A 23,357-nucleotide genomic window follows, 5' to 3' on the forward strand; every position below is an offset into this window, starting at 1 on the left:
CAAAGTGCACTCCTCCTGGCCAGATGCCAGCTGCTTGTTGAGAGTGATGAGGAGTGAGCACAGGATAGCTCCCAAGCAGCTGGCTGCAAGCCCAGCCTATCTATAAAAGCCAGCCACAGGCAACCAGGGAACGTGGAAGCAACATGTCAGCATTCTGCTCTGACTGTGACCACTCGCCCTGCCCTGCCCTGCCCTGCCCTGCCCTGCCCTGCCCTGCCCTGCCCTGCCCTGCCCTGCCCTGCCCTGCCCTGCCCTGCCCTGCCCTGCCCTGCCCTGCCCTGCTGCCGTTCTGTATGACCTCTGGACCGTGCCTAGACTCAGCTTTTCAATTCTGGAAATTGGACTTGTAACTCCCTCTGGGCTTTGAACTCGTGTGCTGACCTTGGACCAGACCTAGACTATCCTGCCTGTGCTGACCCAGCCCATGACAGCTCCCTTTCTGGGCAAGGGAAGTTGGCAACATGCATCCAGACATCCTCTTCACTTTGGGCAGTTCAATAAAGTCTGTGACGAACAACAACTCCCTCCCTATCTGTTTGGTTGCCTGTGCATAACAGCAGCCCCCCTCCACTTCACCATAGGTATGCCCTTTGTCACATTCTTCAGAAATCTGGCACAGGGGATGAGATGACCAGTTTCTCTGGTCTCACAGGCAGTCATTCCACTCTGGGCCAGAGCACAGCTCTTGAAGTGCAGCCCACATTCTCCTTGCATCTTTGCAATGCAGTGATGTGTTTCAGTGGAGCTGCTGCAAGTCAGTGTGGTAGCTCCACAGTCTGTTGCTCCCATCACATCCAGTGGGCCTTCCAGCCTCTCCCATGGTTTCCAGTGGGCATTCCTGTCCTGTGGTTTCCAATGGGCATTCCTTCAGTTTCACCTTCCTCACAGGGCAGGGTTCCTCTTGAGGCAGGTGCCTCTGCTGGGGTGCAGGAAGCCCGGTTGTGGGGGTCTTCCTGCCCTGTGCACCCACTCTCTGCCAGGCAGGGGAATAGGACTGGCAGATGGTGACAGGGAAACATGGCCCTGTTCGTGGAGTGGCTGTGCCTTTCCCTGCACTCACAGTGCTGTCAACTGTGGTCACCCTGCAATTGGTGGATTCTGCCAGCATTTCCTAGGCAACTATGAAGCATTCTCTCCTGGTTGTGCCTTGCTGGGCTCGGCCTGCCAATGCAGCCCTCCTGCAAAAGTCCTCAGGGAGTGAACCGGAGCTGCCACAGTTACGCGGGCATGCCAGCACCTGGCGGGCCTCAGGATTGTGCTGGAATATTGCAGAATATTCATTAATAGATAAATTAATTTTGGGATTACCATCAATTTAATTGTATTAACCTGTCCAGTAGGGATAATTTAAACATTTCCCAAATACTTAATTTTTAAAATGTCCCTCAATTTTTCTTTAAAATTATTTTCATCAAGCTTAGTATTGTTAAGATCTATATTACACATCGGCATGAACCCCAAAAAACCAAATCATGAGGTTCATGGATTTTCACGAACCAGGAACCACGAACTGGCACGGAAATCGGGACAGGTTTAAATACCTGTTTCCGGCTGCTTAGCAGCAGCAGGGAAAGGGGCATTTAATAGTTTAACGCGCCCTTTCCTGCCTTGCAAGCAGCAGGTCCCTTTAAACTATCAGCTGGCAGGCGGCGGGGGGGATCCCCCCTCGCCGCCTCTCAGCTGATAGTTTAAAGGGACCTGCCCGTGGCAGAGCCCTTTAAGCTGCCCTTTGTCACATTCTTCAGAAATCTGGCACAGGTTCACATTCTTCAGAAATCTGCCACCACCCCCAGCCCCAGCCCCACACTTACCTTCCCCTGCAGTGCGCGGCATCAGATATCAGTGTTAGTTTTTTATTTCTACCTTTGTCATTTGTCACTGCAGGCCCTTGTCTTATGATGGTTATGTATTTCTTTACTTTAGTAATGGTCTTCCTGACTTTTAGGACTAATTCTGTCATCATTGAAGAAGCCAATGCTACAGTCTACCTGGAAGTATCACGCAGCAATGGGCTCAACACATCAGTCAGTGTGGAATGGGAAACACTATCAGATACTGCATTTGGTATAAGTAAGTCAATTTATGAGCTGATTTTTAACAACCCCATTCTATGATAATGACTAGCATAGCACAGTTGCTGGGAGTTGGAATTCTGTTATTCTGCTGCAGAAGGGAAATGTATAATAGAAACACCCTTCACCAAGGTGCATAGCCAATGAACTTTGGCACAACCTACCAATCATGGCACAGCATGCTGCCAGCATCCCTGTGTCAGGGAGGTAGCCAGCTGCCATAGAATGATGCATTAAAATTATGTCTACTGTCTGCTTTGGCCATTCCATGGAGCTCTGATTCTGTAAGGCAATAGGCACCATTAGTGTAGTAGCAATGATTGGAGTGGGTGGCTGGAAGTTCTCTAGGCTACTGGCTGTCCTCCTTGTATCCCACACTTTGGAGGGAGGTGGTTAGACCAGCATAACATTACACTACCGGGGAGATGCTGTGGCTCTGTCGTATCTGCTAGAAGAATCCCTATTTCTGCATATTACATACTTTCTACCAGCAGCAACTATTATTGGGGCAATAGAGAAAATGGGCACGGGGAGCAAGGGCAACTTATTGCGGCAGTCACAGCTCGGACAGGAGCCTCTGCCCCTTGCTTGCTTGCGTGGGATGCATTGTCTTTGCATACCCACTTAAACTGTATCAGGTAGCACAAGCCAGTAACTGACTTGTCTGGTACTTCTGTCTATATTCTCATTGCTGTTTTTGCATTCTTTATTCCAGGGTTTAATTTTTGTCCAATTTATGATTGTATGTATTTGAGATAATGTCACTACATTAGTTGTGCTAGTGTTTCTTTCTTTGTCTCCATAACTGGTATATTTTGTCCATGTTCTAGAGGGTGGAATAAGTGTGCTGTCCATGTTACAAAGTTTTGTGGAAGAACCAGTATCTAGCTGGTGTTTTTTTACATCAGGAGAATCTGTATATGGCATATTGTTGCGAACGCATCCAGCTGTACATTCTTCAATATACCAGTGGAGGGGTGTTTTTGTTCCTATTGAGGTAAAACACTTTTACAGATTTTTTTCTATTTTTTAAAATGTAAAGGGAAAAAAAAAGTCCCTTTTCCAATTATAAGTACATTCTCCCCACCAAGACAAAGGGCAACTATCTGTCCTGCTGAATGGCCTGGCCTAGTACCATTACCAAGACTGGAGTAATTACATCATCTATTAACTCCTTCATGATAATTAGGAAACAACAACCCATGGGATATGGTCTCTATGACCCCTGTACCACAATCATTTGAAGGGATATGTTTGTAATGATAACACCAAAGACTTCTGTGTAAGCTAAACAGTCATGGGATAAGAAGACAGGCCCTCCTATGGATGAAAAAATGGTTAAATTACAGGAAACAGAGAACAGGAGTAAGTTCTCACAATGGAATGAAGTAAGCAGTAGATTCCTACAAGGATTGATATTGAAGCCGGTGGTATTTAATTTGTTCATGAATGATCTGGGATTGAGGTGAGCAGTGTAGTGGCTAAGTTTGCTGATTATTCAAAATTGTTCGGGATTGTAGAATCTAAGGCCAACTGTGAAAAGCTTGGATGAGTGGGCAACGATTTCACTGTAGGTAAGTGTAAGGTGATGCACATTGGTACAAAAAATCCCAGCTTTAAGTATATGCTAATGGGATTTGAACTTGTTGAGACTGAGAGGGAAAGAGACCTTTGGATCATAGTGGTTAGCTCAATGAAAATGTCAAATCAGTGTTCCTCAGTAGTGGAAAAAGAAAACTCCATAAAGAGGATTGTTAGGAAAGGGATTGAAAATAAAATGGCCAATATTATAATGCCACTGTATAGATCTATGATGCCCCATTTGAAATACTGTGTGCAGTTTTGGTCACCATATCTCAAAAACAATATTGAAGAGCTGGAAAAAGTACAGAAGAGAGCAATGAAGATAATTAAGAGACTGGAGCACCTTTCTTATGATGAACTTTTCAGCTTGGAAAATCACCACTTGAGAGCTGACATGAGACAGGTTTATAAAATTATGCATAAGGAAGACATAGTAGATAGAATTTTTTCTCCTCCCCAATTAATAAAACTCAGTGGCATGCAGTGAAGGTGATGGACAATAGATTCAGGTCAGACAGAAGGAGTACTTCCTTACTCACCAAGTGATTTGGAACTCACCGCAAAAGGAAGTAGTGATGGCCAGCAAGCATAGATCACTTTAAAAGGGGATTAGATAAATGCATGGAAAATAGATATGTCTATCAGTGACTAAAGGGAACCTGCACATTCAGAGGCAATGCAAGGAGGCAACGTCAGGGGAAGGCCTTTTCCTCTATGCCCTGGTGTTGGCTCTCCAGGCCCTCCTGACAGGACATAGACAGGATGCTGGACTTGATGAATCACTGGTTTGATCCAGCAAGGCTCTTCTTTATATGATCTCTCATGGTTTTCAAGGATTGCTGAGTTACAGTGTAATACTGTAAACCAATATTTTGGTACATTTGAGATTTTTAAATAACTTGCATGTTTCTTAAGTACTGGAAAGTAGATCTAAAGTTAAAAGTGAACAAGATCTATGTGTTATAGCATGCATATTCTGGTAATCCATATCACAAATCCTTTTCTTGATTAACGCCCAGGTCTTAAAACAGTAAAGCCGGGGTAGAAAATTCAGCTCTGTTAACTGTGGATTATAACTTTCTCTCATTTGCTTGAAAATGCATCTTTCAATACTACATAGGTAAAATTAGAGGATGGATCTCTGTGGCAACTTGTCAGCCAGAAGTTTATGATTGCAATCCATGACAAAAGGGTAGTTAACAGAATCCCACATGGAATATCATTACTGCTACTGTTAAACATTTAGGGAGTCCCATAATAGCTATAAGGAATTGAGCCTCAACCCACCTTTTATGTTTGGATAGTGTCCATCAGGCCAGATAGATACCTTGTAAGCTAGTTGAGACACCACTTGGCTCTCAGGAGGAATCAAATGCCCAAGATAGAATCAAGTAACTGCTTGAGCAGTTTATTCCTGAAAAACAACACATATGTTTTGGTGTGAGCAGATTATTCAGCATCCACTTGTGCATGTTGAAGACATGCAAAAGAATGAAATACAATGTCCAAATTCTTACAAATTTGTAATTGTTCCAGCAGATGCCCATCCATGCTTTATTTTGTTTTAATGACTGTGTTACTGAAATGCCTGTTGACTGTATATTAAATCTCTGTGTGTGAAAAAATAAGAATACTTTAGACCCAATGATTTCTGCAGAGTTTGAAAATAAATAATGCAATACAGTGGTTATAATGATGAATTGGTGAGGTACAAGTGAGAAACCCACAAGGACTAGTAAGGGTCACTTCATTTTCCCCTTCAACTCCTTCGCCACACTATTTCCTGTTTCTCATCTCATGAGAGCCCCCATATTTTCTCCCCTTTCCCTGATTCCTTCTCCCCTTCCCATCAACAACCAGTATTTATTTTGTCTGCATCTCCAGTCTTCAACTTTATTTATTATGCATTTCATTTAAACCCCACCTTTATGCCCAATGAGCCCCCAAAGCACCTTACAACATTATGTCTTCCATTTTATCCTCACAACAACCCTGTGAGGTATATTAGGCTGAGGGAGAGAGGCTGGCCCAAAGTCATCCAAAAAGCTTTCCTAGCAGTGGGGAGATTTGACCCTGGGTCTTCCAGATCTTCCAGAACTACTACACACACTGGCTCTCAGCTTTCCATCCCTCCCTTCCCCTGGCAGACTCTTCCTGACAGTCTCTTTCTGGCAAAGTTGCAAAAGTTATGTAGTAGTAAGTTACTCATGTGAGTTGTATAGTGGCCTCTGCTGGACCTATTCAAGTTGTATAATGGCTGCTGCTGAACAGACAACATCTGTTGCATCAGCTTGCCACCACTGCACTTCAGTGAGTTTTGCAAATTGCATGAGAGGAAATTGCCTGGTTGATGTTGATGTTGAGCCTGGCCCAATGATCCCTTCCTGCAGGACTGGAGGAAGGAGACCGAGGGTAGACTAGAAGGCTGTGCCCCTTTCACCCATTTTTTCTTGCCAGAAACCAAGTTCTGAAGACTGCCGGTATTGTTATGGTTGCCTAACAACCACCACAATGTCTACAAGGATCTTAGAGAGCATCCATTTCTTAAAGATACAAGCACTGCTTCTGTTATTTTTGTTTTTGTTTGAACCTCCCGATATGTACATGTATTTTCAGGTTTTTCTGCAAAGCTGGGGCATTTCTCGGGTTTGTAGAAAGATCTGCCTTGTCTGTTCATGACTCCAGTCTCTGGATTTAAGTATTCATAAATGGGGCCGTATTGAGAATTAGATATATTGATGTTGTACTGTACCTCGTATTTCAATAAGACAAATTATTTATCTCTTATGGGGATCCTTTTGACATCTCAGTAGAATGTTATATAGTTTGTTAGATCCAAAGAACCAAAAGTAGACTGCTTCTAGACCAGATATTTTCCCACCTTTTTCTTCCTACAGCAGTCCCTAGCACCTTTCCCAAAAGCCAGTCCCAAAGATTGGAGGAACCATCAGGAATAGCATGGAATGTGGTGTAAGGGTCTGCAATTTTGTGCAATTGAAATGTACTTCTGTTCACAGAAATGGGAGTTTCAAACTGATATTTTTGTTTTAGATATTTGTTCATGCATGGTGTTAATTGAGCAGACAAAGCACACTTGGGTCATCAACTTCATGGTTCTTCATGGTTCTTTTCTCAGGATTTTAATATTCAAAATCCTCAACACTGTATGGCCTTTCAAATTGATGGATCCTCCTATATAGTGATTAGTCACAGTGGAACAAAACAAAACAGACCTTCTAAAACCACCGTGTACTCCCTCACCAATGAGATCAAGTTAGTACAGGTAAATTTTTTGCATTATTCAGATTGTTTCTTTCACACCTCTCTTGTACAATTAGGTTAGAACACATACATTCAGCATGCTTTTCCCCATCTCAGGTAAATCCTGTAGCAGGATTGTCTCATAGAAATGTCATAAGCATGGGGAACATTAGGATCAGAATTTCTATCCTGGCCTGCAATTTCATGTGTCTGCCTCATTCCTGTAACACACTGAATTGCAAAAGATACAAAAGGTTCCTGAAGAGGCAGCATAAAAATTTCCTAAATAAATATAGGATGGGCAGCCAGTACAATAAGGTCCACATCTGGTTCTTCAGTTCTTTTTTTTTTTTTTTTTTTTGAAAAATTTTTATTGGGTTAGAACATTTTTATTTTTACATTACAGTCAATTTTCCCCTAATTTTTCGTTTCTAACCCCCTCCCTTTCCCCCCCTTTTGTTGACTTCCAACAGCTTTCCCACCCTCTGTCCCTTTTCCCTTACTTCTATTAAGTTCCTCTGTCTAAAACAGATATACATTCTCCATTATATTAAGCAGTACATCTTTAACTCCTTTACTTATTATACACCCAAACTATACGTCTTTAGATAAACAATTTATCCCATTTTCCAGTTTTGAATAATTCTATATAAACCTATATATCATAAACCATAAAAATTTCCCACATTTAAATCAAACAATTTGATTTGTTCTCTATATATTACTCATTTCAACTTTTTATGGTAATTCTATATAACTCCTCAGATACTCAATCAATTTAACTCTTCTATATATTCAGTTTGGTGCATATAAATCTTGTCAAAGAAAGAAAATATTGTTAGTTAGTCAATCCTCATGTTTAAACCTTATCATTAATTATTCTCTATCAGTTGACCTATACATATCTATATATATCTCAATCAATTAATCTAACTGCTTATAAATTCACATTTCTCTTCCTCCCCCGGTAAAGTCACCCCTCTCTTTTATACTTTTATTATATTTCAGTAGTTCTCAAACTGCCACAGTTTTCCTCCCACCTCCCATTTCTTCTCCAGGTATTGTTTCAGCTTCTCCCAGTCTGTGTTGAACTGCCCTGAGTCCAGGTCTCTCAGTTTTCTTGTCATCTTGTCCATTTCAGCCATATACAGCAATTTGTAGATCCAATCTTCAATAGTTGGTACTTCTTGTACTTTCCATTTCTGCGCATACAAAAGTCTAGCTGCTGCAGTCATATAAAAAATCAACGTCCTATGATGGGCTGGAATTCCCTCCATTCCCAAGTTTAGCAGCAGGAGTTCTGGGTTCTTATTTATTTGAAACTGTAAAATTTCACTCATTTCTCTTATTATTTCCCCCCAGAACTGCCTAGCTACCTCACACGACCACCACATATGATAGAGGGAGCCCTCATGTTTCTTACATTTCCAGCATTTATTAGAAGTATTCAAGTTCCCTAGCGCAATCTTCTTTGGTGTCATGTACCAACGATAGATCATTTTGAAAATGTTCTCTTTAATATTGATACATGTCGTTGTCTTCATTGTAGTTTTCCACAAGTATTCCCATGCCTCCATTGTTATTTCTTTATTGAAATTTATAGCCCATTTCACCATCTGTGTTTTAACTATCTCATCCTCAGTATACCATTTCAGCAATACTTGGTATACCTTGGATATTCTTTTCTTGTCTTCTTTAAGAAGGGTCTGCTCTAGTTCCGAGTTCTCTGTTCGTATGCCCCCTTTTGCAAAGTCTGAGTTGTATAAGTCTCTAATCTGTCTATACTGGAACCAATCATAGTTAGGTGATAGTTCCTCTTGCGTCTTTATTCTAAGTTTAGATACTTCAATCTTAGTTATTTCTTTGTACGTTAAACATTGTTGTTCATTATCCACAGCTCTCGGATCTATCACCTCATATGGAACCACCCACAAGGGGGTTCCTTCTTGTAGGTAAGTTCTATACTTCTTCCAGATTGTAAATAGACTTCTCCTTACAAAATGATGCAGGAACATCGAGTTGACCTTTACTTTGTCATGCCATAGGTATGCGTGCCATCCAAAAATTTTTTTATATCCCTCTAGGGCTAATAGTTTCTTATTCTTTAATGTCATCCACTCTTTTAGCCAAACTAGGCAGATTGCATCATGGTAAAGTCTCAGATTGGGCAGTTGCATTCCGCCTCTCTCCTTTGCATCTTGTAAAACTTTTACTTTCACTCGAGGCTTCTTGCCTGCCCAAACAAAATCTGATATTTTCCTCTGCCATTTTTCAAATTGTTTAGAGTCTCTGATGATTGGTATTGTCTGTAACAAAAACATTACTCTTGGTAACACATTCATCTTAACTGCTGCAATCCTGCCCAACCATGACAGGTTCAATCTATTCCATTTGATCAAGTCTCTCTCTATCTGAGTCCATAATTTTTCATAATTATTCTTGAACAAATCAATATTTTTTGCAGTCAGCTCAACTCCCAAGTATTTCACCTTACTAGTTACTTCACAATCCGTTGTTTCCATTAACAATTGTTGTTTCTGCTTAGTCATGTTTTTGCATAATATCTTTGACTTCTTTTTGTTAATGAAGAAACCTGCCAAGTCTCCAAACTCCTTGATCTTGTCTATCACTTTTGGCATGTTCTCCAGTGGGTCTTCTACAATTAACATTATGTCGTCTGCAAATGCTCTGACCTTATATGAATAGTCCTTTATCTTTATTCCTCGTATTTCCTCATCTTGTCGGATTTGTATCATCAGAATCTCCAATACTAAGATGAACAACAATGGAGATAACGGGCAACCTTGTCTTGTTCCTTTACTAATCGTCAATTTCTTGGTCAGTTCATCATTCACTACAATTGCTGCAGTCTGGTCTCTATAGATTTCCTTGATTGCTCTGACGAATCTTTCTCCCAGTTGTAGCTTTTCCATAGTGGCAAACATAAAGTCCCAGTTTAAATTGTCAAACGCTTTTTCGGCGTCTACAAAGAAGAAACCAACCTCTTTGTCACAACGCTTGTCGTAGTATTCAATAGCATTGATCACTGTCCTTAAGTTGTCTCTTATTTGTCTGTCTGGCAAAAAGCCTGCTTGTTCCTCCTCTATGACTTCCGAGAGCCACCCCTTCAATCTCTCCGCCAATATCTTCGCAAAAATTTTATAGTCATTATTAAGTAGTGATATAGGTCTGTAATTTTTCACGTTGGTCAGGTCTTGGCCCTCCTTTGGGATCAATGATATATTCGCTTCACTCCAAGTATCTGGAATCCTTTGATCCCTAAAAACTCCATTCATCACCTCTTTTAGGAATGGTGCCAGTTCATTGGCCATTGTCTTATAAAATTTAGCCGTAAGTCCATCTGGCCCTGGCGCCTTTCCTAGATTTGCAGATTGTATTGCCTTGCTTATTTCCTCGTCAGTTACTTCACTGTTCAACTTACTTCTCCAAGCTTCCGAGATTTCTGGAAGTTTGGTTTTCTCCAGATATGATGCTATTGATTCTTTGTTTACTTCTTTTTTATTATACAGCTTAGCATAGAATTTATAGAAGGCTCTACTAATGGTAGTCTGCTCCAAGTACGTTTTATCTTCTTCACATATTTTATTTATTATTTTCTTTTCCCTTTTCTTCTTCAATTGCCATGCCAAATATTTCCCAGGTTTATTAGCACCCTCAAACGCTTTTTGATTCAGTCTTTTAAGATTCCACTCCAATTCTTTATTACTCATTGCTGTTAGCTGTTCTTGAAGAATTTTGATTTCCTGGTATATTTTCTTTTTCCCTGGTCTCTTTTTTAACTGTACTTCTTTGGCTTTTATTTTCTCCTCAATCTCTTGTCTTTTCTCCTCTTTCTTTTTTCTTGCTCTGCCATTTAAGTCCATTAGTATGCCCCTTACAACCGCCTTGTACGCATCCCAAACTTTATTGGTTGGTACTTCTTTATTCACGTTGTATTGTATAAAAAACTTTGTCTCTCTTCTCAATATTTCCATATTCTCACTTTCCTGTAACAAGTCCTCATTTATTCTCCAGGCTTTCCTTTTTCTCCTTTTTCCGAATTTCCACATAATTGGGTTGTGATCTGAGCCTACCATCGGCATTATTCCTACCTCCTTAGTCCATAACGCTAAGTCCTTTGAGGCCCAGATCATATCAATTCTTGATAATGTAAGATGCCTTGCAGAATAAAAAGTAAACTGTCTGGTTTTAGGATATTCTCTCCTCCATACGTCTTCGAGAGTCTCTTGTTGAATCAACTCAAAAAAAAGCTTTGGCAATAATCCTCTTTTCTTTTGTGCTTTTGTAGTCTTTTTGTCTAGTTCCAAATCTGTCACTCCATTGAAATCTCCAGCAAGAATTATCTGGTCATATACAAGATCGTCTAAGTGCTTCCTTAAGTCCTCAAAGAAGCTTTCCTTTGCACCGTTAGGTGCATAAAGTCCGACTACCAACACTCTCTTTAAGTTCCAGTTACATTCCACTGCTACAAATCTAGCTTCCACATCTCTCATAACAAATTTTGGCTGCAGCTCCTCTTTTATATACAACACCACTCCTCTTTTTTTCTTGTTGGAAGCCGCTACAAATTCTTTGCCCAATTTTCCAGATTTTAAATATTTTACATCCTGTTTTCTAATATGGGTCTCCTGCAAACAAACAATATCACATTTTTGTTTTAGTAGCCAATGAAAAATATTTTTTCTCTTATTCGGTGAGTTTAGTCCATTTACATTCCAAGATAATACTTTACTCTCCATATTCATGGTTTTGTTGGTAAGTCTTTTTCATTGTCCTTAATAAATCTCTCCATCTCCCGCTCAGATCTGATACGCTTTTTTGCCCCTCCAAACTCAAAGGACACTCCTTCCGGTAACTCCCATCTGTACCTAATGTTCATGTCCTTCAAAGTCTGAATTAACACTCTATATTTTTTCCTGTCCAGTAACACTGATCTGGGCAATTCCTTCATTATGATAATCGTCTTGCCATCAATCTCCAATGGGTCTTGAAATTGTTTTGTCACAATCCTCTCTTTCATATTTCTAGTTGTAAACTGCACGATCACATCCCTTGGTAGTTTCCTCTGGGTTGCAATTCTCGAGTTCACACGATACGCCACATCTAGGATAGCCACAATTTCCTCCTCCTCCTTCCCCAGGTATTCAGCCAACACCTCAGTCATCTGTTCTTGCGCTGACTTCCCTTCAACTTCTGGCAGACCACGAAAACGAAGCTGCTTCTCCATGTGTTTAGTTTCTGCAACTGACATCCTCCCCTTTACCGATCTCATCTCTGTTTGTTGCGTTTCTATTAAATTCTCCATCGCGTCTTCTACTGTTTTGACTCTCTGTTTCGTTCCTTGTAATTCACTGCTAATCGTTTCCACGCCTTTTTTCACTTCTGACAGCTCCGACTTTACTGTCTGTGTAACTTCTTTGACCTCTTTAATAAGCTCCAATTTCGTGTCCTTAAGTTCTTTCATCATGTCTATAAGTTTTTTGTCCAAATTTTCTATTGCCGATTGCCACTCTTTTTTCGACATCGTGGGGCTTGCTTTAGCTCGCTCCCACGAATCTGCTCTCTTCCTCAGCTCCGTGGCGTATAATTAAACGTTTTCCTTTTTTTTCAAATGTCCCAATCTTTGCCAAAATTAATTTTTTATATCCAAAATGTCGGGCGTCTTTTCTCTATGGTTTCTCTATGTTATTATAATCCAAGATGGCCTACTTCCTCTTCCGCTGAAGCCACGACCCTTCCACTTTCAAAAATGGCGATTCCCCACTTCCTGTCCCTTGGCAAGGGCCGCTTCCCTCCAGCCACTCTATTGTTATTACGCACTTCCTGTCTCCCGTCTTCCCACAGCAGGTCTCGCGATGGTGTCTTTTTCCCACAGCTCCAAGACCACAGGTATTCAAAACAATAGTCCGATTTTTGTAATAACTTCTTTAAACTTAGTCTCTTTTAAAATACAACTCCTGCCGAGTCTTCACCTCCTTTTCACTAGTCTGTTGCAGTTTAAAAATCTACTTTCTTTCCTCTCTGTTTTTGTCAATCTGTCCCGTTTCAAGAGATAGCGATCTTTACCTTCTCTTCAACTTTCTCGGGTTGTAATCGCTGTTTCGATCTTAAATTCTCCTCTCGACTTCCCTCCCCGATCGAAGCTTGGGTATGTAGGTCTTATGCCAGCCGAGTTGGCCCCAAAATTGCCGCAGAGATTATAGCCGACCCGTCGCAAGGTGGGACCTCAAGGATCGGGGGGGAGACTCCTTGTGTAGAGCCCCCCCTCGTCCGAGATCTAGCTCACCCTAGGGTCTTGAGCGTTCTTTGCCTGCTCCCCGCCTGAGAGCAGTCGGCCGCGGGTTATTTTCACCCCTCCGGCCGGTTAAAACGGCAATCCGGTCAGCTCCGCAAATGGAGCTGCGTTAGACCTCCATGAATCCCAAACCGGAAGTCTGGTTCTTCAGTTCTTTTTCAAGGCTTTCCCATCTGCTCATAGTATGAAGCCCGCGACTTCCCATACTGCCAACAAGGCTTGCTATGAAATGCATGAGTGCCATCTGCATTAGATCAAAATTCGTATGGTCAGTGAAGGTGCAGGTCTCATTTTATATACTCTGGCACTATCTTGTGTATTTGGATCAATAAAGCTCTTGTATATGTCTAAAGTCTTCAAAGGTAACGAGTGGCTTCACATTTGAAGAGCAAACAAAAACAATGATACTAAACAAAACAGCTGTGGTGTGGCATAGTGCAATAGTGCATAGTGCATAGTGCAATTCCAAGCCCCACCTGCAGTTTAAATGGCCATTTCCCCGCTGCTCTGAGCTGTGGGATCTCCATGACAAGCCGCTGATCGGCGGGTTTAAATGCCCCTTTGCAGCGGCACGGAAAGGGGCATTGTTCTTTAAAATGAACCAAACGAACCAGCATACCAGTTCAGAATTTTGTGGAAAGCAGCTTCCACAAACTGCTGGTTCGAGAACCATGAACTGGGCCAGTTCGTGGTTCTTTTTGGTTCGTGTTCTGTTTTGTGCTCATCTCTAGTTCAAAGACATTAACTGTGATTCTATTCCCTTTATTTTCAAAAGTCCACCTGTTTTATACATTCTGTGGAATAATTAAAATGCAGGTGCCTTCTTGACTTCATCATATTATAATTCATATTATTTCTTAATATTAATTAAATAATAAATATAAATAAATTAAATATTAAAGAATTAAATAATTCATATTATTTCTTAAGCTTGATGGGTTCGAAAGAGTGTTATTTGTTCTTAAAGTTACTTTTCATAGACACAGTCACTCAGATCTTCTCTCAGGCTGCACACACAGTTTGCCTGCTTCTGATACCAATTTCTCACTCAAATACACATAGATTTTATCTCAGGTGCACACACAGTTTGCCTTTCTTGCCCTGAATGAATGTTCTTTCACAAACATACACAGTTCAGGCTTCCACACAGATTATATTTCTCTCAAAAATGCTTAAATACGCTCAGACTGCACACAGCTTGCCTGCTTTCCCCAGACTCAATATTTCTCTCAGAAATGCTTAGATTTGCTCAGGCTGCACCTAATGCTAAATGTGAAGCATCTGTGGTGATGTAAAACCTTTTCTTGTAGTTTGGTGCTCTGAAAATAGGCTTTGATGTGAGCGCTTGTTGTAGAGTGGTAAATGCTTCTTGGCATTTTTCATTCCAAACTATTTTGTCTGGGACGGGTTCTGTTTTCTGGTCAGCTCATGTAAAGGTATTATTATTTCCCCAAAATTAGGAATAAAACTTCTATAATAGTTTGCCATTCCAAGAAAACGTCTTACTTGTTTCTTTGTCTGGGGAATATCTAACTTCTGGACAGCTTCCACTCTATCCCACAATGGTGATATTTTTCTTTTCCCCACTCTGTGACCCAACCTTGAGGTTGAAATAACAAATGTTTGAGAATAGTCAGCTGTTGATGTTACCTCCTTGCAGGGAGGGTACCTTTAGAAGATTTTGGGGAGAGCATATGAATTGTCTTAATAAATTCAAAGTTATGACTAGACATGCGCATGAACAGCAATCCGAACGAAAAAACCCATGAACAGCCCATTCGTCTGTTCGCAAACAAGCCGTTCATGAGGCGCCATTGTAGACAAACAAGTGGTCATCGAAAGCCTGGTTCATTGGGTTCGTCTGCTGTTTATGAAGCCAGTCAGTCAGGCACCTTCAATCAATTCCCTTGACAACAGAGGCAGGGACTGCCTGAACTCTGTCTGCACTCCTTCTGTTGCCCTGGAAACCTCAATCTAAGCCCAATTTAGCTTGATGGGCAAGTCTTTCTTCCAAGTGTGGAGCTCCAAATTGGTTACAATTGGTTACATGGGACCCGAGACCAAGGAGGAGGGAGTGGGGAGGGGTGGTGTTCTGTAGCCATGGGTACTTCTATCTCATCCCTGCAAACCCTTTTAGGCAGTTCTGACTGCCAACCACAAACCTCCTGCTTTTCTCAATGAGACATCTGGTTATTAAAGGGCACTGTGCTCCCAGTTCTGGCTTTCAGTTTCAGCAGGCAGTATAGTGGGACAGAGCTGTTGCTAGCCTTTTGGGAGAGAGACAAGGAGAGTGCATTGGAGCTGGGATTTTTTCTGTGTGTGGTGGGTGGGATAGGGAACTATTCTCTCTCGTTCCAGGGCTGCTGCCAGGCCCTGCGGCCAAGCTCAGTGGGCACCTCGGCTGAGGGCTCACAGTATTATTAGTGCCTGATCTGGTCAGGTTTCTGGGAGTGTTGGGCTAGTGCTCTACCCCCTCCCTCTAGTTCCAAGGCTGCTGCCAGGCCCTGGGACCAAGCTCAGTGGGCGCCTTGGCTGAGGGCTCACAGTGTTCTCTCCTTTTCTTTTCTCCTTAATTCTTGTTTGCTGGCACAATGAGGCTTCGGGTGAGGGCTAAGTATGGTCGTGGGGGGAAGTGCAAATATTGGCCTCGTTGTCCTGGTTGCCCAGGAAGCAGTACTGGGCAGGGCTCTCAGGCAGCAGAAACTCTCACTCCTCAAAAATCACCTGCGGGGGCTGTGGAGGAGGCCAAAGAGCTCTTGCTGCCGGGGAAAAGGAACTCTTTAAACTGTTTGAGGAGGAGGAGGGTGAGGGATCCATGGAGGAATGGTTGGGGTTTGATGAAACATCCATCCCATCCCCATTCCAAACTCCAGGTGCTATCCCTGCCTGCAGTTAACCCCTCACTCCATCTTCCATTTCCAGCTCTGCTGCGCAGCCAGTAACCCTTTGTCCTCCTTCCCCTGGAACAGTTAGTGGGCCACAGTTCAAACTCTCTGTATGGAGGCACTTTCAGGCCCTTCCAAATGACCCTCGTGTGGTGCAGTGCTGTGTCTGTGATGGCCTGGTGCACAGGGGTAATGACCTGAAGCACCTGTCATCGACAGTCTTCCTGTCTAGGCAACTGAGGACGCTCCACTCAAGCCTGTGGTCTCCATCCTTGTCCAGCTAAACATCCAGTGGGGAGAGACAGAGGGCTACCAGCTCCTCTGAGCGGGAATCAGTGGGAGGGTCACCGGAATCCACCCCAAGCAAGGAGCCTTGCCCAGAGGATGCTGCTGGTGTGAGTGGAATGGTAAGGCAGGCTCCTTTTGGGGAGGTTGTTCCATCGGGGTTGGGGATAGTCAGGGGTCATTTCCTAGAAAAAGAACTGCAGGACCTCATTAGCATAACTCATTAGCATATGCCACACCCCCTGACATCACCAGAAGTGTGTCCGAAGGCAACATCCACCCCTCAGGCCCCTTTCCGCAAAAATCTCCAGGTATTTCCTTAAAGCAGAATGAACTCAAAGCAGCTTACCCTCCTCTGGAGAGCCAGCACTGCTTGCACCCATGCACTCACTCTCTCTCACAAGTCACAAATGAAAATAAAGCAGCACGAATTCCAAGCAGTTTACGTTCCTTTGGAGCCCAGCACCACTCGGCTTGCACCCATTCACTCATTTTCTCTCTCTCTCTTTCTTCCCCCCTCCCACGAGTCACAAATTAAAGTAAAGCAACAGAGCAGAATGAATCCAAGCAGCTTGCGTTCCTTTGGAGCCCAGCACCACTCGGCTGGCACCCATTCATTCATTTTCTCTCTCTCTCCCCCTCCCCGTCCCAAATGAAAATAAAGCAACAGAGCAGAATGAATCCAAGCAGCTTGCGTTCCTTTGGATCCCAGCACGACTCGGCTTGCACCCTTTCACTCATTTTCTCTCTCTTCCCCCCCCCTCGAGTCACAAATGAAAGTAAAGCAATAGAGCAGAATGTATCCAAGCAGCTTGCATTCCTTTGGAGCCCAGCACCACTCGGCTTGCACCCTTTCACTCATTTTCTCTCTCTCTCTTCCCCCCCCCTCGAGTCACAAATGAAAGTAAAGCAACAGAGCAGAATGAATCCAACCAGCTTACGTCCCTTTGGGGCCCAGCCCCACTTGGCTTGCACTCGGAGGAAAAGGAATAATGTGGGTGGGGTCAAAACCCACGAGACTTCTTTTCAGATCTACCGGAACGCCGTTCCTGTGTGTTCTGCCTCCAAATGAGCCCTGGGGATAGTGCTATTGAAAAGGGTGAGGTCAAGGGCTCAGGAGGCGGACGTTCGTGTGGTAGCAGAAACAATTGCTCTGCTAGGATTCCCCCTCTCCGTCGTGGAGGGTGTGGGCTTCCAAAGGCTGCTTCAGCACTTTGCCCCATGGTTCTCCATGCCGTCACGGCGCACTGTTGGGCATCGAGTCCTGCCTGCCCTCTACCAGTCTGTGCGAGACATGGTGCTCAGGGAGCTGTCGGCAGCCAAAGACTGTACACTACACTTCACGGCCGACCTGTGGAGGGGCTGCCATCACGGCTACCTTGCCATCACCACCCACTGGTGGCAACCAGAGGACTTCTGCTGCCCCAGGTCAAGAACTAGCACCCGGAAAAGGTGCCATGCTTGACACTGGGCTACAGGGTAGTTCTTCTCCAGGCTCAGGATGGACGATGTCCATACTGGGAAGAACATTGCCACCACCGTAAAGGTGGCACTGAGGGAGTGGACGGCTGGGGGGAAGTGTTTGTCCATAGCTTCATGGTGACAGATGGGGAAAGCAACATGTTTGCAGCCCTGAAAGAGGCATCCCTCCTGGGCCTGGTGTGCATAGCACACAAGCTGCCCTTGGTGATGAGGGATGTGCTCAGGCTGGGGAGCAAGCCAAGGGACAGCTGGGATGAGGGAACGTTGTGGACACTCAATCTCTGGACAGCTGCTGCCACATCGCTTCCCACTTCTTCCACAGCATCAACTCTTTCTGTGAGCTGTTCCAGAGGCAAGGGGAGGGGGGACCCTGAGCACCAACACTTTCAGGACCTGCCCACCTGCTGGAACTCCATCTACAGTATGGTATGTCATCTGGTGAAGCAGAAGGGCCCGTTGCAGGACATCCTGTCATCTACGGATGTTCTGAGGAGAAGAGAGGAGCTGAGCCTCAGCTCCATGGAATAGAGAGTCCTTGCCCAGATGTCCCAGATGCTGAAACCCTTTAAGGAGGCCACCAAGGTCTTGTGCTAATATGAGACCAGCCTGGGTCAGCTCATCTCCCTGATCCACAGGCTCGACCAGTTCCTGGCCAAGGAGCTCGAGCACGAGAAAGAGCTGCTCCCCAGGGTCCCGGACTTTGTGAGGAGGTTGCAGGCATGTGTGGCCGAGCGCTTGCATCCTCTGCACCATGAGGTGCCATACCAAATGGCCTCCCTCAGTGACCCCTGGATCAAGGGCAGCAATGCCATGTGGGTGGGTCAGATGTAGCATTGGAAAAAGGAGCTCCACACTGCCGTGCTCCATTTCCAGAAAGAGAAGGCAGGACGGAGGGAACTGGGCAGGGGCAAGGGGCAGGTAGCGGAGAAGGAGTAGGAGTAGGAGGGGGAGGAGGTGGGAAGAGAGCCACACCAGGACAGACCCACCCAAACAGACCCACTTGATCTCTGGGCCTTGTCGGTGGGCTGTGTGGTTGGCCACAGCACAATAGGTGCATCTCTCACAGTGGAGGACTCGGCGGGGGCTATGGTGCAAGAGTACCTCACAGAGCCCACAGAGCCCCCCCATTCCAACCCCTTGGAGTATTGGACAAGTAAATCTGCCTCATGGCCAGATCTGTGCATTGTGGCAACCAACATCCTGTCCTGTCTTCCCAAATGCGTACAGAGCAAGCGGGTGTTCTCCAACCTGGGAGAGCTCCTCCGTCCCCACCGTGAATGTATGCACCCGGACCTGGTGGACATGTTGACCTTCATCAAAGTCAACCTCAAACTACTTGGGTATCCTTCTGTGGACCTGGACCTACCTGGGCTCTAAGCCACCCCAAAGCAGCCCACAGCTCCCCATGAGGGAACCTACCTGTCTGCCCATAATCCCCTTTCCTAGGGGAACTGATGTCTCCCCCATGATGTGGCAGAAGGCATCATCCACCTCCTCGATGGCTGGCTGTGAGCCTCCACTTCTACATGTTAGGGGCGGGCCTCACCTCCCACTCTTGGTTCTTTCCTTCCAGCTTTCTAATGACAGAATAACACAGATATTTATGCAATCCACCTGTCTTCCCAATATCCCTGAACATGGTATCTGTCTTTCCTGTCAATCCAATACAGTTATTCAGTGTATCCACGCATCCCTCTATCCTATACATCTATCCCATACAGCTATGCACCTGTCTATTGAGAAACCTGTCAGTACCATACCTTTATACTGAGGTGGAAAGCAGCCTCTGGGAGGCCTGGTGGGAAGGCATGTGGGGGGTGCCACCAGCGAGTGGCCACACACCCCGCCCCCAAGAGGGGAGGCAACACGCCACCACCTCCCTGAGCCCGCCAGGCCCGGTGGCCGCAAACATCATCCTACTTCCGGCCTACCCCGGAAATAACAAGTTCTCTGAGGCCTGGTGGGTGGGCACATAGGGGGTGCCACCAGCGAGCAGCCACCCCCCGCCCTTTAGAGGGGAGGCAGCATGCCACTGCCTCCCCAAGCCCGCCAGGCCTGGCGGCTGCAAACATCACCCTCCTTCTGGCCTACGCCGGAAATATCAAGTTCTCTGAGGCCTGGCAGGCGGACACGGGTGCTGCTGCTGGCGAGCAGCCACATCCCCCACCCCCTAGAGGGGAGGTGGCACGCCACCGCCTCCTCGAGCCCGCCAGGCCCTGCGGCTGCTGACACCCTCCTTCCGGCCTACACCAGAAACATAAAGTTCTCTGTGGCCTGTTGGTCTAGCACATGGGGGGTGCTGCTGGTGAGCGGCCACACATCACACCCCCTAGAGGGGAGATGGCACACCACCGCCTCCCCAAACCTGCCAGGCCTGGCGGCTGCAAACTTCACCCTCCTTCTGGCCTACCCCAGAAATAATCAACTTCTCAGACGTGGCGGGCAGGCACATGGAGGGGTGCCACTGATGAGCAGCCACACACCCCGCTCCCTAGAGGGGAGGCGGCATGCCACCACCTCCCCCAGCCTGCCAGGGCCGTCGGCCACACACATCACCCTCCTCTATACAGAGGCGGAAAGTAGCCTCTGTGAGGTCTGGCGGGCGGGCACATGGGGTTGCCACCAGCGAGCGGCAACACCACCCGCCCCTTAGAGGGGACGCAGGCCACCTTCGAATCCACCGCTTGTACACGGGGCCAAAGTCAACTAGTGGCTCCCATTATATTGAATGGGAGTTTCCAGGGGGTGTCGGATTTGGGAATGTATTAGTCCAAGATCCTTGCTACTATCTTGACCAAACTTGGGTGGTGGCTGGAGGAGAGCGTGCTGATCACTTCCTGTGAATATGGACTTCCTCTAAGTCCAATGGGTGCCGTTGTGGCCTCCGTGAACAACGAACAACAAACATGTTAGTTAACGAGACACGTTCATTACTGTTCTGTTCATGTTTGTCAACGGCAACCAACTATGAACAGCGTATTCATTTTTTCCCCCCTGTTCATGCCCCTGTCTAGTCATGACTCAGTGGTAATGGATCGGGGTTGGATGCAGAGGTCTTAGGTTCAGACTTCAGCATCTTCTAGTTAAAAAGATCTGATTAAGTGAAAAACTTCTACCTGAGACCATGGAGGACTGCTGCCAGTCAAAGTAGACAATGCTGACCTTGATAGACCAGTGGTCTGATTCAATATAAGGCAGTTATGTGTGCTTTTGCTTTGGTGAGTGAAGCTGTTGCAGATATATGAGTCTTGCAACATGAATAAGTCATGATCTCTAGGAAGGAATCAAAACCTTCAATTGGGCCTGGTAAGTGGTTGAGTTAGAAAAATTTCTTCTTTCTTTTTATTTGTTTCTTGTAGATACAGGACATCGTGGTGCCAGACAGCAGTGATATGAAGTACTTCACTTATGATCAAAATCACTACTTAATAATTGCAAGTTATGTGACTGACTCTGTGCAGGTTGGATGATCTTCATTATTCTTCCTGTATGAAGTGTGCTTTTAGACTGCTGTGATAGGTGTACCTTACATAGTGTTCTTAATAATATGCCACATTCAATAGGATGGTAGCTATATATATAGAACACTAAAAATAAACTCAAATACTACTATTATAGGTAAATAACTTTTAAATGTAGTTAAGTTTCTAACTTCCCATGGAAATTCCTTCATATCTATCCAAGACCTATTAAAGTGCACTGAGGGAGAACGCCATTCTGCCACATGTATGATATATTCCTGGATACCAGTGCAAATTCCATCTTTTCCTATCCAGAGAGCACTATAGTGTGTGAAAGAAAAATCCCACAGGCTTACAGTATGGCAGAGATGATGCTTGGCTTGCTGGAAAGGATGCTATTCTGAGACAGGTTTCACATTATGCAAGTTCTAACAGAGGCATAATATGCAAGATTTTCAGATTTCTTTTTGAACAGCATGTCTTAAACATGCTAACATATATTTAGACCCAAGAACTGTTGGAAATGAACAACAGTGTTTAACATATAAGGAGATAACATTATTGGAATTCTCTAAATTAAGAATAAAGACGCAAGAGGAACTGTCCTCAAGTTATGGATGGTTTCAATATAGACAGATAAGAGATCTCTATAATTCGGACTGTGTGAAAGGAGGACTGAGAATGGAGAATTCAGAATTAGAAGAGGTGATACTTCAAGAGGGCAAAAAGGAAATTTCAAGGATCTACAAAGTACTTTTAAAATGGTATACAGAAGATGAGACAGTTAAAGTTCAAATGGTGAAGTGGGCGATAAACTTTCATAAAGAGATAACAATGGAGGCGTGGGAATACCTGTGGAAAACTACTTTGAAGATAACGACTTGCACAAATATTAAAGAGAACATTTATAAAATGATATATCGCTGGTATTTGACACCAAAGAAAATTGCGTTAGGGAATACTAACATGTCAAATAAATGCTGGAAATGTAAAAAACATGAAGGATCGTTGTATCACATGTGGTGGACCTGTGAGGTAGCTAAGCAATACTGGGGAGGAATAATAGAAGTGATTAATGAGATTTTACAATTTCAAGTTAATAGAAACCCAGAATTGCTGCTACTGAATTTGGGAATGGAAGATATTCCAGCACAACATAGAACATTGTTATTTTACATGACAACAGCGGCTAGACTTTTATATGCGCAGAAATGGAAATTGCAAGAAGTACCAACTATTGAAGATTGGATTTATAAATTGCTGTACATGGCTGAGATGGACAAAATGACAAGGAAGCTCAGAGACCTCGATCCAGGACAGTTTAATATGGATTGGGAGAAACTGAAGCAATATTTGGAGAAAAAATGGGATGTGGAAGGGAAACTGTGGCAGTTTGAAAATTACTGAGACTTTATAAAAGAAGAGAGAAGTGGCTTTACCGGGAAAGGGGGATTTAAATATTAAATTCTAAGCTATTATCAGGGTTAAGATGAAAATTCTGTTTTCTTACACACAGTATTAAATAGCAGATGTATTATTATGAATAGATATTATGAATATATATGAGCATGCTAGCTGGGTATTTTTTATTGTAGTTAAGTTCTTAGTATAACAGGTATTTTATATAACTAAAATAGATCGAGAATAAGAATAAGAAATGTTTAAAGAAATATATAGACTATAAGTTAAATTGATTAACTTATATGAGGGAGAGTAAAGAGATTAAGTAAGGGAATAGAAAACGGATAAAATGTTATATTAATAATATAAAGGTTATCAAAATGCTAGCAATGTGTTATTTAGAATATAAGATTTAGTAAAGGAGGGGTTGATGGTAGTTCTGTGTTTAAAAAAAAAAGAATAAGCTTAGAAGAGAGTTTAAGTGTATGTTTAATAGATTACATGAGGTATTATGTAAGTAAGTAATAAGATAGATAAAGTGTTGGAAAACTGTTGGAAGTCAAATAAAAGGGGGGAGGAAAGGGAGGGGGTTAGAAACAGATATTAATAA

General features: G+C 43.9%; 1 protein-coding gene across 1 annotated transcript in view; it reads left to right on the forward strand.

The window, feature by feature from the left end:
• Positions 1–23,357, forward strand: part of ADGRV1 (adhesion G protein-coupled receptor V1) — a 428,595-nt gene that overhangs the window by 113,066 nt on the left and 292,172 nt on the right. Inside the window, exons 45-48 of the mRNA XM_054987564.1 lie at positions 1,946–2,070; positions 2,903–3,069; positions 6,793–6,939; positions 21,245–21,346. Coding sequence (XP_054843539.1) covers positions 1,946–2,070; positions 2,903–3,069; positions 6,793–6,939; positions 21,245–21,346 — 541 coding nt within the window. The remainder of the gene's footprint in view (positions 1–1,945; positions 2,071–2,902; positions 3,070–6,792; positions 6,940–21,244; positions 21,347–23,357) is intronic.

Source organism: Eublepharis macularius, chromosome 8 (assembly GCF_028583425.1).
Source record: "Eublepharis macularius isolate TG4126 chromosome 8, MPM_Emac_v1.0, whole genome shotgun sequence".
Lineage (NCBI taxonomy): Eukaryota > Metazoa > Chordata > Lepidosauria > Squamata > Eublepharidae > Eublepharis > Eublepharis macularius.